This window comes from Apteryx mantelli, chromosome 2 (genome assembly GCF_036417845.1).
Source record: "Apteryx mantelli isolate bAptMan1 chromosome 2, bAptMan1.hap1, whole genome shotgun sequence".
NCBI lineage: Eukaryota > Metazoa > Chordata > Aves > Apterygiformes > Apterygidae > Apteryx > Apteryx mantelli.
Genome location: NC_089979.1, coordinates 9,433,938 through 9,451,446, shown reverse-complemented (window position 1 = coordinate 9,451,446; position 17,509 = coordinate 9,433,938). Strand labels below are relative to the sequence as shown.

The 17,509-nt window shown below is 34.8% G+C and overlaps 1 protein-coding gene across 5 annotated transcripts in view; it reads left to right on the top strand.

Moving 5' to 3' along the window:
* Positions 1 to 17,509, top strand: part of EFR3A (EFR3 homolog A) — an 82,734-nt gene extending 65,225 nt beyond the window's left edge. For all 5 annotated transcript variants that reach the window (XM_067290154.1, XM_067290153.1, XM_067290150.1 and 2 more), the window contains 9 exons: positions 1,992 to 2,153; positions 4,209 to 4,340; positions 5,101 to 5,168; positions 5,719 to 5,846; positions 11,963 to 12,051; positions 12,647 to 12,695; positions 14,028 to 14,131; positions 14,754 to 14,803; positions 15,539 to 17,509. In XM_067290154.1, the coding sequence (XP_067146255.1) occupies positions 1,992 to 2,153; positions 4,209 to 4,340; positions 5,101 to 5,168; positions 5,719 to 5,846; positions 11,963 to 12,051; positions 12,647 to 12,695; positions 14,028 to 14,131; positions 14,754 to 14,803; positions 15,539 to 15,644 (888 nt within the window). In that variant the 3' untranslated portion in view covers positions 15,645 to 17,509. The remainder of the gene's footprint in view (positions 1 to 1,991; positions 2,154 to 4,208; positions 4,341 to 5,100; positions 5,169 to 5,718; positions 5,847 to 11,962; positions 12,052 to 12,646; positions 12,696 to 14,027; positions 14,132 to 14,753; positions 14,804 to 15,538) is intronic.

Sequence of the window (17,509 nt, the reverse complement as noted above, 5' to 3'; positions counted from 1 at the left end):
AACATATTTTGGTTAATACTATAATATCATGTATATAAAGCATACTAAAACATTGGCAATTATTCATAATGTGTCTTTGTAAACACTGAATTAACTTTAATTTCATCAATTTAATATCTAGGATCTAAAACAGTTTGGAAGAGTTTAGTTACTGGTTTTGCTAGATAAAAATTTTAATTGTGAAACTAAATATCTGAATTTTTAGATTGCACTATCATTTGAAAAAGAGGGCAGGAGGAGAGAGGAGTCTCTTAGCAGGTTCAGAAAAGATTGTGCAGTCTTCTAGAAAACTCTTAACCTTGTGGAATGACTTCATTCAATAATTATTTATGTGATACCATTTTTGATGTATATCATAGACCTAATTTTAGGCACCCAATTCAGATGTACAAGTGAGCCTGCTCTTCCCAGATTTCTTGCATAATCAAGAGAGTGAGGTAAAGCACTTTCAAAAGTCCGTTAAGATCTGAATGACTTTCTAGACTAACTTTGTGTTATATGAGAAACCTAGGACAACTGTGTATCAAACTTAGGCATTTTGGATACCTGAAATTAGGTGAAGTTCTGCAAGATGTAGGCACTAAACTGTTTTCATCCGAGTCTACCTCCTCCAAGACAGTTTTTGCTCTCTTATTTAAATTAACTAAAGATGCTAATGGTAGCCAATGTCTTACTAGGGAAATGTCAAAGTTCTTGCATTTTGTAGTCTTCCTAGAAAGATACTGTGTATTCTAGAAAGTCCATATAATGCATTTATTTTCATATCTGGGGACTTTCTTTATCAGTGTGGTGAATTATGTCATTACTTGTATTTTCCAAATGTGATGTGCCTAGTGTACAGCTAACCTTTACTATGCTTATTTCATAGTAGCTTTTGTGCTTTGCTAATAGCTCCATTTTCCCCTTTTTTCTAAATACAGCACTGGATACATAGCACTGTTGGTCCCCCAGATATATTTGAAGAACTATGATTTAATTTTTAGAAATACAAAAAAAGACTAACAGCATCTTTATTACTTCTTAAGTGAATATTTTATGCTTGAAAAACAAATATTACAAATTAGTTTTATTTTTCCTTCTAAAGCTGAGCTATGACTTTCTGAGTTTAAGCATTAATCTTTATATCTTGAAAAATAATCATGTCAAGTGATACAGACTTGCATCCTGTACAGATTAAGCATAGTGGGGAGGTACTGAGCAGTGTCTTGCACACAAAACCTGCTTCTTAACCTGTCTTTCTGTATTTTCTTTTTTTGTCTTGAAATAATTGTTTCTTTGCAAAGATTTGGTTAAATACAGTGTTACTTTGATCTGGTCTTCTGTTCAGTGAGGGGAAAAAAAAGTCACTTTTGTATTTGAGGGTCTTTCACTACCAAAGTTTAGATAACTTATATACTTCACTGGAGCTAGTGCCTCCATATGCTCAGTGGTAAGTAAGCCTTGTTCATCTTCTGAAGCACCCTGTAGAAAAGCTTCTTTCTCAGTTTGCTGTGTGAGAAGCTTAATGTACCAATTAAGTGTCTGAACCTAGACAGCATAGATAACCCTTGAAGCTCCTCAGTTACTTAAGTGTTTGAAAATGTTTCAAGATCTACTTTTCATTCTTCTCCTTTTGATAAATTGGGAATTTTTTCTGAATATTTCAGTAGGAACTGAATGTCAACATCTGCTACAGTGTAGTGTTCATGTGCACATTCCTGCATCATCTTGCCCGTCTGTGTACTTCTATATTAAAAAAAAAAAAAAAAAAGAAAAAGAAAAAGTAAGTACTGTATTTAGCAAACAGCTGCCTATTTGAAATAGCTGTCATGGTTGTAAACTAGTGATCTTTTTGATTAATCATGTACATGTATATTTATATTTTTAATTCTCTAACAAAAATGATCTTACATCAAAGTTAGCCCTACTTGAGGCTAGATGACCTTTAGGTGTGTCCCTTCTAACCTAAATTACTATGGGTTTTTTGTTTTTTTTGTTTTTTTTTATTATAGCATGGTCAGCAGCTGTACAGACACATCTACTTAGGCTGTAAAGAAGAAGATAATTTCCAAAAGAACTTTGAGCTTCTGTTTACATCTCTAGCTCTTACCACAATTGAACTAGCCAATGAAGAAGTGGTTATTGACCTTATTCGATTAGCTATTGCTTTGCAGGTATGATTCTTGATCAGCATTGAGATCATTGATTAATAATTTATATTTGTGAATAGAGCTGTAAATGTTTTTGTTTGTTTGTATTATCAGTCTTCAAATTGGGAATTACATCATTCAGACCTAATAAGATTTTAACGATGTGCAATATGTACATAATATTTATTAATAAGGAAGCTTTGACTGATCAGATTTGTTACCGAATCCTGCAGTATGTATTCTTCATCAAATATAGAAGATGCAGAAATCTGTTGAAGCATTCCCAAGAATCACTGATATATGCATTAATAGATTGACAAGGTATTCTTACAGTCTATGATCTTGATTCAGTATTTATTATAAAATATATAGAACAACGTTATGTCTTTGCCTTGGGAGAAAGCTTTTGGACAATTGACTGGTTAGAAAAAGGCTTATTTAATCTTACCTATACTAAAGTTCTGCTAGTGTATTGAGAGGCTTTATTTCTTGACATTTCTTATACAGAATCAAACATATATTTTATACTTGCATGCAGTTTTCGGAGAAACTGTAGAACTTAGTAGCTTTATCCATGTCAAAATTAAAGCAGCCTGAAAAATACTGCTGCTGTGTGTCATGGAAATTTAATAAAATTGTGTCCTCTATTCTCAGTTCACTCTTGCACTGAAATTACTTATGCTAGAAAATAGAGGGTTTTATTGTTTTTTGTTTGTTTTAGCCACAGTAAAAAGGGGGGTTTTTTGAGGAATGATTTAAATATTAGTTTAAATATAAACCATGATTTTGTCATATAATAACATAAACCTTTAAGCTGACCAAAGAGAAGTGCAGATGATGCATCTAGAGTGCTTCCATCTCGTGTGTTCTGTCTCTGGAACTCTGGCAAGTTAACTCATAAGACTATCAAATTTTGTGGGGGAAGATAAATCTTGTTACGTATGTGTGTAAAATGAAATGGTCCATGGGGCACAGATTGAGGTATCTAGGAAAGCTGATAATCAACTGAGTTGCCACTCCTAACTCCTACACCAGGAGAGTGAACAGGGTATATGAATAAATGGCTTTGTTCAAATCCTAAGCTTTAACAGTCTCAAATTAGTTTTCTCATAAATGCAAGGAGCTAGTCCAAGTTTGGAAATGTTTGTTAGCTATCGAAGCTGGGAAACATGCATGAAAAAGAATAAATGGCAGCATGAAGACAAGAAGTTTCAGGTATAGCTTTGAGTTTGCATTTTGTTTATTTACTGGTGCTAAATTCGTAATTAAGAACCTAAATATGTGTTTTAAACATCACTAGCTGCACAGTATCTTTGGGAAGCTTAAAGGCACTTATTTAGATGTTTTTCTTTGAAAGACTTTCCTACATCTCTTTTATGAAGTTTATTTGGCATCTGCATTGTAAAGTAGTTTTCCTAAAAAGTCACTTTTACAAAAGAGGTTAGCAAATGTAGACAGCATGAGCTGGAAACACAAAAGAATCAGATTGATGTAGAAGAAAAAGTGACTAAAAAGGGATCCTGATCAGTCATCTTGACCACAATGTTGCCTTACTAGATGGTCTTGAGGCAAATTGCCTTTCTCTGCTTCCTTATCTCGAAAAAAACAGAACAATTCTTACTTACCTGCTACTGTGGAAATGTTAATAATAAACATTAAATACTGCCTGTTATGGTTTAGTACTGATGACTCACAACAGGGATTTTTTTTTTTAACCACTGTTTCTAACTTTCCTGAAAAAAATTTATGAACAGCAGGTGGTCCTTACGGGGATCTTAAGGGCCAGAGACCACCAGTCATTACTGTGTGCTCTCTTCCTATGAAATAAAATTTGAGTTGAGTAGATTTATTCCCCCTCCTAGGGGTTGGAGCCTTCACGCTCTCTAACTCCAGACCAATATTTACCTAGTTCAGGAGCTAAATAACCATGCCAAGATTGTACGGTGAAAGTATTAAATGCCAAGTAATACTAGATAGTCATCATGTATCAGCTAATGTTATTACTAATAATTACTGCTTATGTATATTCAGGACAGCCTGTTAACTTTGGAGTGTTTAATGTTGTCCTTTATGTTTCAGGACATTGCAATCATCAATGAGGATAATCTGCCAGTGTTTAATCGTTGTGGTGTCATGGCATTGGTTGCAGCGTACCTAAACTTTCTGAGTCAGATGATTGCGGTCCCTGCCTTTTGTCAGCATGTCAGCAAGGTAACACATAATTAAGTAACTTCAGTCACTTAGTACAGTATGTCCTATTGCAAAATGAGTAAACAGCTTTTGCTAAGTAATTGCTTGTGTTCTGTGACTTCGTGTGTTAATGAGGAACATGGTGGTAAAATAATATAACAAAATTATGCATAATAGGTAAAATAGATGAGAATACTATCATTTCTTTTTATTTCAAGTCTTCATTTTGCTTGCATAATTTGTGTTTTTTATTGTTTCTGGAGCAATTGCCTTTCCAGTTAGCTATAAATGGCACTTTCCTCAAAAAAATTAGCATAATTTTAAGCACATTAAGCAAATCTTCACCTACCCCTTATTTTAAGAATTGGCCTTTTGTATTTATGCCCACCAACGCTGCTGTTTGTCTTCTGTCTCTGGTGGCATTACCTGCTGACTCGTAAACTTATCCACAGAATGTTGTTCTCCCACGGTATAGCAGTTTTACTTTGTTTATGCTGCTACATATAATGGACTAAATCCCCTCTGGTATAAGACTTTCCAGCCTTACTGGCTTTGGTAAAACAATGCTGACGTACACAAGAGCATGGGAACTAGATTTTTAGTTTAAAGGCTGAGTGCCACAATCATCATTTCTGGTTAAAAGACATTATTAAAGGCCTCATTTGTATTGAGGTAAATGTTAGTGAAGGATTTAATCTGCAGCAGAACTTTAAGCAGCTTGCTCTTTGGAGGAGATAAGTATGGAACTATTGCATTCATACTATTTGTCTTGTTTTCTCAGGTCATTGAAACTAGAAGTCTGGAAGCACCTTATTTTCTACCGGAAACAATTTTCAAAGACAAATGCAAGTAAGTAGAATTCAGTATGTTAATCAATTAACACTGAAATACCTATCTTACTATTAAAAATTGCACATCTTTGAAATATGCTGTGTCTGTGAAATGCAGTATGGAGGTTTAATTGTGTACAGAGTAGAAGAAAATCAAGCATTAAAACATGTACAAAAAATCTTCTGTTTTTTTTCAGCTTTTTTTTACTGTAGTGAGAGATGCTTGCATTTATATCATATGATGCTTGTTCTAACTGTTAATAAAGCAAAATTATTTTACTTTTACAGTTTTCTCTGTAAATCAGAAAGCATATTCTCTAAAGAAATAGAGTAGGTAAGGAATGTATTTCAGATGATCAAGATGTGTTAAGTAACTCAAGGTATTGCGGAGTTGTTCAGTGGACTCGCTTTGGGGTATACATTCATTCTTAAATAACTGAGCAAATTTTATTTTCATCAGAACATCACCATTGAGCCTTTTCTTGTTGCTTGTAGACTTTGGAAGAATATTTCACTTAATGAAAAAATCTCTATTGTTAGATAATAACCTCAAATATGTATTTTAACAGTCTTCCAAAATCCTTAGAGAAGCATGAAAAAAATTTGTTTTTCCTCACAAACAAGATTGCGGAATCATTAGGCGGCAGTGGTTACAGTGTGGAAAGACTGTCAGTTCCATATGTACCCCAGGTAACGGGTAAGTGATGATTAGTGGCAAAACTGCTAAGTACCGGTTATTAAGAATGCTTTCTTAATGTCTTGTCTGTCACCACATCAAATGAAATATAATTTCAGTACTTGGCAACAAAATTTTATCATTGTGTAACTTTGTCTTCTTCACAAGATTTTTTTTTTTTATGAGCTACTGTATTATTGTTAAAACATTTCAACTTCACACATCTTTCAAGTTTGTTTGGTGTTTTTTTTTCCACCTAAATTCAAGAGGCAGGGCAAGAAAGCTCTTGAGCCCACTTAGACTCTTTTTTGAAGAAGCCTTTGCTTTCTAAAGACTACTTAATATGACAGTAGCGATTATTACTGTGTTTCTGTATTAACTTGAGCTAGCAGGTAAGGCTGGGCTGTAGAAGTCAGTATACTTTACGCTTTTTATGTAGTCACTGGAAGGAGCATATCCTATCCTGATTCACAAGCTCTTGCCATCAGGCTTTATGCTGACTGGAGTTACTTGCCTTAGCCAAATTCTCAATGAGCAGATGGTAATTTAATCAAGAATTCTATGTTTGCCTTCACTGGATATCTATGCTAGCAAGCTACATGTGAGATAACATACTGAAGGTAGAGTGCACCTGAGAGAGATTTGTGGGAGTCTTGCTACCCAAGATGGGCGTGCAAATAGTATGCGAGTGACTACCTAGTGTATGACTGTGGGCTCTCTGCTTTTATTTTAAAAGCCAGTTGAGCAACTTACTGCAAAATTGTTTGAAGAAATTGTTTTACTAACTGTATGTGTTTTGTGAATGTACACAACAGGTTGTTATTGTAATGGACTTTGAAACATCCCAGTCTGAAGCATAAGTCAAAATGAAAGTACCTTCCAGGAAAATGACTTTTATCTTTTGTAGATTGTACATATAAACAAACGTGATACACACAGACAGCGAATATCAGATCTGTAACCCTTTCAGTGCAGTTCAAGGACATTGTGGCCTGCTCTCAAATAAGTTTTCTTTGGAGAGATGCTATGGGAGGGCATGAGTTCTCCAGAACAACTGATCTAGTTTTGCCCCAAGTACTAGCAGGCAACCTAGTGATATATTCTGAGGCACAGCTGCAATGTCTATATTCTCTGCTGCTGGGATGGTTTCTTCTAACAAGGGAAATGTTGCTGTACTTGATTATTTCGCTAACATTCAAAAAACATTTAACGCTGTATATCTTACTACTGGAGGAAGAGGTAGGTGCCAAATAAGGCAAGGCTCTGTTTTCAAATTTTTACTGTGTTGAGTAAATAAGAATTGAATGAGAAGGATAGTCTGCTTGAGATTTTATGTGAAGAGTTAAGCTTCTTCTAGGAAATGAGATATCTTTGTAGACAAACAATCTTGCTAGAGTTTTCTTGGATACCCTCATAAAAACTTATTCCTACCCAGGAAGCTGTATAAGTTCTGACATGAGAAAGGTTAAGCAAGTTTAGCTGCTAGTATGTGATTAATTGCTTATTTGGATGATGAGAAATGTTTGTATTTAATGCTAAATATTAGAGTACATGGAAGAAAAAAAAAAAAAGTTTTGTAAAGAAGAGTAACCAAAACTGGTTTCAAGATAATTAATCACTGATCCTGCTCGATATTGAGCTTCCAAAGTTTTAATTTATCTAAGTCGGGACCAAAGCAAATATTTTGGAATTCTGAAACTTTTAATTTTGACTTGAATGAAATGTTTCATTTCTGCTGTTACATTATAATGCTAAAATATAGTGTTTTGAAATATCTCAATAGCTTCAATAGAAGATGAATCAGTTTTTTATATATTACTCTGAAAGCTATAGTTGAATCCAAATTTCTCAAAAAAAACAGTAAGAAGGTTTCATCCGAAATATTTCTAGTATTCCTAAACTTTAAGAATTTAATGTTTAACAATGACATATAGAGATAGAATTATGATCATTTCTGCTTTCATATTAGGTTTTGGTATTCATGAAGAGTTGATGTTCTACGTACTCATAAAACATTCATATTTGCAACATTTCATACCTTGTTCTCTTCGTTATTTTTAGGGAAGGGATAGCTGATGTTTAAATGTACACTTAATTATATTTCTTTTATATATTTGTTTCTTTATTTGTATTTTTTTTAATTTAGCTCTATTTCCATCAAGCAAAAAATCTCGTAAATGCAGGCACAAGTCGAAAGGTAAAAGCGCTGTAGGTCAGCCTGCTCTCCTGTTAGCTGTGGTGTGTGTGGATAGCATACGCCTGGTTGAACACACTGTGCTTTTAGAAGGCCTTTAGACAAGCAGGCCAGAAGTTGTGTTGTACTTAGTTTCTCCTTCTGCTTTTGTTGTTACATCTCCTTCCTGATATACCTGTAGCCATGTTTGCAGCTGCAAGGTTTGCCTTTGTGTTTGCTCTTAATTTGGAATTCTAAAATTTGGCAGCTTCCTATTTTCCTTCCCTGAACAGGTGGTAGGTCCATAGCTTTGATTTTTGTGACAGTTCTGATGACAAGAAATGAAATTGTAATGAATTTTAATGAAATTGTAGTGAAATTACAAGAACTCGGTGGGAAGTTGCAAGAATCTGTCACCTATTCACGCATGGTGGTTTATCTTACTCTATATCCATAGTAAATTCTAAAACTGGGGGTTTTCAATGAAATATGACGATGCGTAAATACAATACCAATTACTTTTGCTTTCATTCAGTTCTGTTATTTCAATTTGTTATTCATTAATTCAATTTAGTTTTTGCTTGTATTATATTAAATTAAAGGATGATTTGCCCACACATTCCGTATTTTAAGGTTTTCTCTTTAGTTTTTCCCTGTGGGTTCTCCCCAAAGAGTATGGTGAGTTGCAAATGCAGGAATTGAGCATGGGATAGATTCTGTATTGTAAACCAAAAAAGTAAAATAAATTTTGTCTCTAGGTGCACAGTTTGGTTTTATTCCCTCCCCTACCACCCCCCCACACTACAGAGAACATCATTGGGGCAGGCTGTAAAATTTCCTTTCTCGATCCTTGAGGAAAATAAAGTTCCTAAACCAATATCTGTGGCGACCTGCGTAGATGAGACTGTCAGCACAGTTCAAGATCTGGCTCAAAACTTTTAATGTCACACTCCCCCCCCTCCCCCCCCCCCCCCAAAAAAAAAAAGTCTGTTTGCTTATTACTGTATTATATGGAAAACTTTCACCAGTCTAGTGTATATGACCACTGCAAGGAGTGAGACAGTTAATTATTATCTGTTATTTTAATTATCATCCAGACAATGTCAGAACAGATTGATTGAACAGCAGAGATTCTGGATTCTATCTTTTTCCTTAAATTTTGTGTTTGAACAGAAATGTCTTCTAAGCACTTAATATAAATTGAAATTGGATAATGTGGTGACTAATGTATTTATTGGGAATTTATTTCATTTTAATAGTTATTTTACATGAGTACAAGGGTATGATAAACTTTCAGTCACTTGAGAGGAAAAAATTCATTAGAAAAATGTATTTACTTACAGCAAAGTAAGTTGCTGTATTTACTCACAGCAAAAATGTTTGCTATACTCAACACTATAGACTTATTAACAGCCTACTGTTCCATGTAGTGTTTGTTCCCCATCGTTCTGTTCTGCCAATGTAAATGGTCCTTAAAGTGGAAACTAATTTTTTTGATTCATTCCAAATGGATTAATATCTATATGATTAAAATATAGTCTATGTTTAGAACATCATACTGTTGTAAATCCATCCACATACTAAATCATGCTTTGAGAGGAGCTTATTTTTCAGGCCTATGGTTGGTTGTTATTTTGAAAAGGAAAACAAATGCTGCTGGAAGCTGGGTTGTACTTTGGAAAGTAGTAGTCCTGATAAAATTTGCTGGTGGGCATTATAGAGGTAGTAAGACCAAAAATGGCTTATCAGTTATATTTTTAAAATTGTTTGGAGACTTATGATGTTTAAACATACATTTTAACTCATAAAATTGTATTATTGTGTGGCAAACTTCTAACCTGATTTCACTGCTCACTCAAAATACTCCAATTAGATAATTACTTTAATTTTGCTTATTCAGGACAAATCATTTTGCTTTCTTCACTGGAAGTAAGGCATGTAGTCTAGCTGAAAATGTACCTGACAAATAGCCTTTTGCAATCAACCAGCTCTCGAGTGCCTAAATTATACTCAGTGCACGGATGTTCGTTGGCTGTTCTCAGCTGGAAAATTTTAGGGAGCTGCCGAATACGGCAGCCCAGCGGAGGCAAGGCCACCGCAGCTTGGTGCCCTCAGGTCCAGCCGGTAGCTGGTAGAGTCCCCCTTGCACAGCCCAACACCTCCACGTCTCTCAGTCAACCCCCAGATCCCACAGTATTGCCAGGAGTTGGCCTGGACTCTCTGGTCCCTCTGATAGCCGACTCCTCCTGGTGCCTCCCCGTCAGAGATGCACACACAGACCTGGCTCCCAGGGCACTTTCCCTGCTTGCCGCTGCCGTGACCCCGGCCCATGGGCTGACGCTCTCCTGGGATAGCCCTGGGGGGACGGGGCTTGTGTCTCTGGCTGCATTTTTGGGATACCCTGCCAGCTGCTGTGCCTCTGGGCTACTTTGCGTGTCGAGAAGAGCTTGTTATCACTTAATCTAACAGAAAAAAATGCAAATTTCACGATTTTTTTTTACTCACTTCATATGCTGAAATTAGTGAAGGGCAAGAGCAGCGAGGCATCCATTAAAGGAAAAAAAAAAAAAAGAGTTATATGCCAAGTAGCCCTAAAAATGTGTCTTCTGTTGTTGTTTGCATGTCAGTTACAGAGAGAGCAGCAAGGTGGCAGCAAAGATGTAGTTTTGTCTTGCATTTACTCTTGAGGACATGTTGCCCTCAGACTTCGTGTATTGGAAAGTGTTTTTAAGCTGTCAGGGCTTAAAAATTAAATTAGTTCTTCAAAAGCTCAGGGATTCTGAGGATCAGATAGCTAGAATTCAGGGTCTTTTTCACTAAATTTGTTCTTTCACTGCCTGTTGATCTTAAAATGGCATTTCATTTATAAGACTTTTCTGAAACTTTTTTAATATAACTATGTTTGGATCTAGTGGAATGAATTGTGCTTGTTTATGCTTAATATCTGCACTACAAAAACATTTTGCTCAAAAGTGTTTTTAAAAAAAAAAAGGACTATGAAATACCATGTGGAGAGGAATTTTACTGTCATTCTCCTTATCCTCAGTGTAGTATCAAGTGTATGTAGATGCTTCTCACTCTGTGCAGTGCAGTTTGTCAACACAAAATAACAATGACCAGTTCCAAATGGCTTGATCTCACCTAAAATCTAAAATGTGACAGGGCAATTCATGATTTATTAAATCAGATGCATGAAAGTGAGGATGTCTCTTTGTCAGAGGACCATCATGACATATCCTTAAATGTATTCTTGTTGTTTTTATCTCATGTTAATATATTAAAGGTCTAAAATGAGAAATGATTATTTTTATATTATCTCTCAGGTATGTGGTCACAAAAGAGAAATCCATCTATTGATGATCCCATTTGAGCGTGACCTACTTCCACATTAATGAAATCATGATATTCCTTTTAATAAAAGCACACTTGGTCTTATACTGACAACTTTTTCAGGGCCATTGGACTTCCTAAAATGTTTGAAGAAAGTCAGAATGAGTCAGAATACCTTTTTCCACCAAATAGATTTTAGAATCACCCAATACAATATTTGTAACAACAAGAATAATGAGAAATTGTTTTTTGTTTCCATGCGGGAGTCTTTACTTCTTTCATCAGTGAGTCACTTTCAAGTGATTCCCCTTTTCTGTTTCAGGATACCTTCAAGCTACGATCTTAAAGTTTCAATTTCAAAACAAGCAAGTGAAAAAGTTCAGGCTTTTGTAAACTGCTTCACAGCAGTGTATCATCATGTGCTCTGTTGGTATTGTGTGTTTGAATGAGATTTCATCTCAAGTTCTTAAATTGTGGACTTTCAAGGGAAAGTTGGAAGGATTTGTCAGAACAGTAACTGGTCGTTTTTCCTGTAGAAATCTTTAAAAAAATCATGTTATCATAAATCATGTAGAAATTTGATTCTTCGTGTTTCAGCTGTTATAAAAGTGAGAAAATACTGTTTTTCTTTCAGATGAAGACAGACTTTCCAGAAGGAAGAGCATTGTTGACACAGTATCTATTCAGGTGGATATTCTGCCTGGGAACAACACAGAGGATAAGGTATGAAAATCACAAGATACTTCAACAAATCACCTTCTGTGGCGGGGAAATAAGAAACTACAAACAAAACTTTTCCTGTATGTATAATACCTGATTGTTCTCAAAGGAAAGTTCTGTTGAAATTCAAGTCCTTTTACAAAGCATTGTTGTCACAGAGCATCTTGAGCAGAGAGTTGGAAAGTTTTCCCTGCTCTCATTTTCTACAGACTTCCTCAATAAATCATCCTGGGGAAGCTGCTTAGGACAGAACTTAAGCCTGAATAAATATTTTGATATATTGTTGGTATTTAAAGACAGTCTTGTAGTAAAAAAATGCTGGTCATCTTTAAATGAAACTGTCGCTATCAGTTCTGACTGTATAAAAATAGTTACTTCCTAAGAGATGCCAATCATTACAGTGGCTAAAAAGCATAAATTAGTGATCTCTCTGCTATAATAGGAGCTCCTAACAAAACAATTAGAAACTTGTAAGGCAAAAAAGCTCTATAGCCCGTCAGGAGCATTCTGTATTTATCACGTTCTGTATTTATCACATTCCTTATTTTTCCAAAACTTTTGATATGTGAGGATTAAGGGTTTTTTGTTTCTTCTTTAGATTGATAATACTGAAGAAATCACTTTTGAAGCTTTGAAGAAAGCGATTGGTAAGACTTATTACAATTGTGCTTATGCAGTTTATTTCCGGATTGCTGTGGAATTACTAGAGAAGAAGCTTTACTAGAATAATGTAATTGAAATATTACTTTTGTTTCTCATCGGATAGTAAATTGATTTAAAGCTTCAGTCATTTCCAAGTTTCTGAAATATTTCTATAATTTTAATGAATCCTTTTCATTTTCTGAAGCTAATATGACTGAACAAGAAGTATTTGGAAATGCCTCTGATGTATAAATTGGCCCTTACAGGCCAACCTATGAAAAAAGTAAGATTTCATGAAAAAAGTAAGATTTCCAAATTCCATGGGGTGATTATTTATAAAGCAACTCAAATATGTTTTTATATATTAAAAACAGTTCAGGTAGGTATTCAATGCATTCACAAAATACATTGTAAGATACAGATTGCAGCCTTCAAAAACACTCCATTTTCAAGTTCATGTATTGATATATCTGATTGGATTAAAAGAAGATTTTTCTAACCAGTGACCCAGCTAGCAGAACTTGGGATTAACCAGTTTCCTTATTTCATATTGCTATCCAGCCCACCTAAACACTTAAACATTGAAATTTTAAACACTAATTCTGTCTGCCAGTTTTTCAAGACTGCCTAATCCTGGTAGTACTTAAATTCATTAGATGCCAGGAAGTTCCGAAGGTGTTTGTCATTTGTTGCAGTGTCTGCTTAACCATGCTTTTGGGGAAGAAATAGGTATCTTCTGTTGCTTTGCAGTCCAGGTAAACATGCTTCTGAGCTTCGTTCAGATCCCTGGAGAGACTAAAAAGTAGGTGCATGATCAGGACTCCGCATGATGACCATGACACCTTCTGGCATACTTATTCCAGTAGTAGTAGAACCTGGTTCTGGGTTCACTCAGCCTGTGGAGATGGAATTTGTTTTTCCCAAACTCTGGTCTAAATTCTGACAGAAAATCCTGCCTACCTGTCTGTGTGATACTGGGAGAGAGGGTACTCAATTCTCTTCTCTTGTGTGCTGTGAGTAAGAACAGAGTTTTGGGCCCAGATAATGAGGCAAGAGGAAACCTGACTGCCCTGGTAATTAAAGCACGTAGTGAGATAGGGGCAAAACTAGCATTCCCAACCCAATTCCTCAAAAATTAATCTGCGTTTTGCATTAGATGAAATGTCTGATGACAGCTCACTTGGGTGTGGTTGCATCACTTGAAATACAGTTCTTTGCTTCTATGATGCACATTTGAAGGTTAAAAATATGATGTAAATGGAGACAAAACACTGAGAGGTTTATATCACTTGTACTCGATAAACATAGATTACATTTATCTTTAATTTTTTTTAAAGATAATAATGGACTTGAAGAACAGGAAAAAGAAAAAAGGCGTCTTGTGATTGAAAAGTTCCAAAAAGCACCATTTGAAGAAATTGCAGCACAATGTGAAACCAAAGTGAGTTTCTGAAAAATGTTATACATTACTGAAGATATTAGTATAATCTTTAATGGGTATATGTTGGCCAAAGGTTGTTTGTGATACTGTATCACTACAGTTACCGTTAAAGAACGCTGTTCAGCTCTTTATCTTCAGCTATTGTCTCTACTGTTATCAATCTTAGGAAATTCCAATTTTTTAAAGTGCAATTTCTGTTGGTCCTTTATGCCATTTGAAAAGGAGTAGAGATCTTATATGCTCTTCATCTTAATGTTATCCTTACTGTCTTTGAAACCTAGATTCACATTTCATTCATATTTTGTTCTGGAATAACTGGAGCAGTGTTTACCTCATTATGTATTTTGAATAGCTAAATGTTTTTGAAGTTTGTTAAGCTCCAGTCTGCAACAGCAAAAGTTGCTATATAAATCCTTGCACTCTAAGGCAGGCTCATTCAATCTCATGTGCCTCTTTAGAGCTTAAAATCCTTGCAGAGTGTATAAGAAAGTCTAAGTGGGAAATGCTGCTTAGGTTTGCCACGTGGCAGCATGGAACACACTGAGTCAGCCTGGTGTGTTCGATTTAGCTTCATTCAATATATAGTAGCTAATTACGAAATCTTAATTTTTTTTTTCTCTAGGCAAACTTGCTTCATGATAGACTTGCACAGATATTGGAACTCACCATTCGGTAAGGTTTTATGCAAGAAGAATGTGATGAATGAAAAATGAGTTCTAAAATAATTGTAGACCGCTTTTAAGCGGTTATAGTATCTTAAACACATAGTATTCATAAAATAATTGACATACCTGAAAGAATAGTCTTACTCTAAAAGAGTCACTTTTTCTTGTTATTATTTTGACTCTTTTAGATAGAGGAGAATATCCAGTGACCATGTCATAGCATAAGTGCTGTATGTATAAATGTCTTTTAAAAAGTGTAATCACTCAATTGAAATCAAAAAGAACTGGCCCCTAACTATGGAGATATGAAGAGTATTTATGATACTATATTTTAACAAATTCAAAGGTTTTTATATTACCGTATTATTTTTATACAAAACAGTAGTATTGAAAAATGCTGTTTTCTCATTGCCCTGAGGAACTTAAAAAATGAAACACAAGAAATAGTACATGACTATTGTAGAGAATTGTGCTTATCTATTGTGTGGTATGAATAATACTTGTTAGTTTAAAAAAAAAAAAAAGTCTTCCTATTTCTGTAACATCAGTGAAGTTGATTCAGACCAGAGTGCAAATAAATAATGAGGCATGATAACTTAATTATAATTACAGGAATAGGGTAAAATATAAGGTTATTGAAAAAAGTTCATTTTTGTTTCCCAGTTATTAGTGTAATAATTATAAAAAAGAAAACAGTATTTATAATCATAAATTATATATAGTGATTGTTCTTCTCACACAGCCCTCCACCTAGCCCCTCAGGAACGATGACCATTACTGCTGGACACACTCATTACCAGTCTGTTCCAGTCTATGAGATGAAGTTTCCAGATCTTTGTGTGTATTAAGTGTCTTCTGAAGTCTGCTGGACATTATTTAGAGTAGAGTACAATAGAAAGAATAAGATGAGTTTTCAAATTTTATTGTTTATTTCATCTAAATTAACTTTAAAATAATGATGGACATGAGCCAAATGCAGATTATTTTTTAGCCAAACTTGTGAAACTGTCTTGAGTTGGTTGTTTTCTAGTATATTTGAAGTTAGCTTTGTTATATATCACATTCCATCATTTTCATATTTAAGTACATGTAAAAGTTAGATGTAAAATCTGCTTTGCCGTATAGATGAGTATTTCGGTTATTCTAGGAATTTGTATTTCTATAAATTCCTTTAATTTCAGGTACTGTAATTGCAGGACCTGTTAGAGCTTCTTTCTGTTTTGTTTCGTTTTCTTCCCCTCCACCTCAATTTATGTATCTAACTAGAATGCTTTTGGCTTGCTTCATCTCAGTACATGTAACAGTAGAGCAGAACCTTAGTTCCCTTTTGTTCATCCTCTGTCATAATTAGTGTTTTTCTTTACTTCGGAATATATTAGGGGTGGGAACAGGATGGGACAATACCTTACATGTGTTCAAGTACAGTAAATGAATGATTGGACACTTGTTAATATTTTCGATTATATATAACGCGCTTTTTAGATGTATACGCCCAGTATCTATCCTCTGTTACCAGCTGAAAGTCAGTGTTTTGCTTAACAGATGAAAAGTCTCCTCTTGAAACACTGAATTGTGCAATATTTTTTGTCTTAAGATGTATAGTTTACAGACTGTACTTTTGAAAAATGCAGTAGTATTTTGCTCTGTCTGCTTTAGTATAAATACATGAGAGAGATATATTTAGTATAGCAACAGATAAACTGAGGGCATTTTAAACCATAAATACAGAAATTACAATTATATTCTATGGGATGCTTCTCTGTAGTTTATTACAGCTTTTTAATGATATTTTGGAGTAGAAAGAAAACCGGATGAAACCATTTAAAGACCAAGAATTTATTACGTGTGTTTTCAAGCAAAAGCATTTTTAGAGATGCATCTGTGTGCTCATTTTTGTTTCATTTCACAAATCTTACTGGAAATAAGGAAAATGTAGCAACTTTCATAGGTTTATGTATCTGAGTATACAATTCAAACGTAAATTCAGTAACACTGATAGAGTAAATCACTGAGCTTTTGATGATAATTGGCAAAGCTGTCTTTACTAAAGCTGTCTTACTGAATTCTGCAGGCAAAAAGTATCTGTAGCTGATGTCATAAATAGAAATTTGAAGTCCTGTAATCTATCTGAATCTGACTGAAGCAGATACAAATGTGAGTGAATGTTCTCAAATAGCTGTATCAAACATAAAACATTTAAGTTAGCCAGCAGTTTAGATGAACAGTGATCAGGCCATGAGCAAAGTGATGTAGCTTCATTTAGGCATGCTTGAAGCAGGGGCTTGGACTAGATTACCTTCAGAAGTCCCAACCTAAATTAATCTACGATTTCATAATTTTGAGTCCAAATGGTTATTGTTTGATGAGCAAGCCAGCTAACTTGCTAAATATTTTGAGCATTTACACACCTGCTGTGAAACAAACTTCTAGATTCTTAAACTGATGTACAGTATTCCACTGCACTACTTTCAAAAGCCTAATATGACATGACAGCAGAGAAATTTCAGCTACTTAAACCTATGAGATAACATGCTGAGACTTTCAGAAACCATTCGCAAAACTCAAAAGGTAATTGAGACCTTCTTTTCAGTTTAACAGTGCAATCACAGCTGTTAGTGGATGACGAAACAGCCCTTTACCTACAGCATTCCGTTGTGATTTTTACTCCTGCAACGTATCAGCCTGATCAGACCACAGTCTGCATATAAATAGG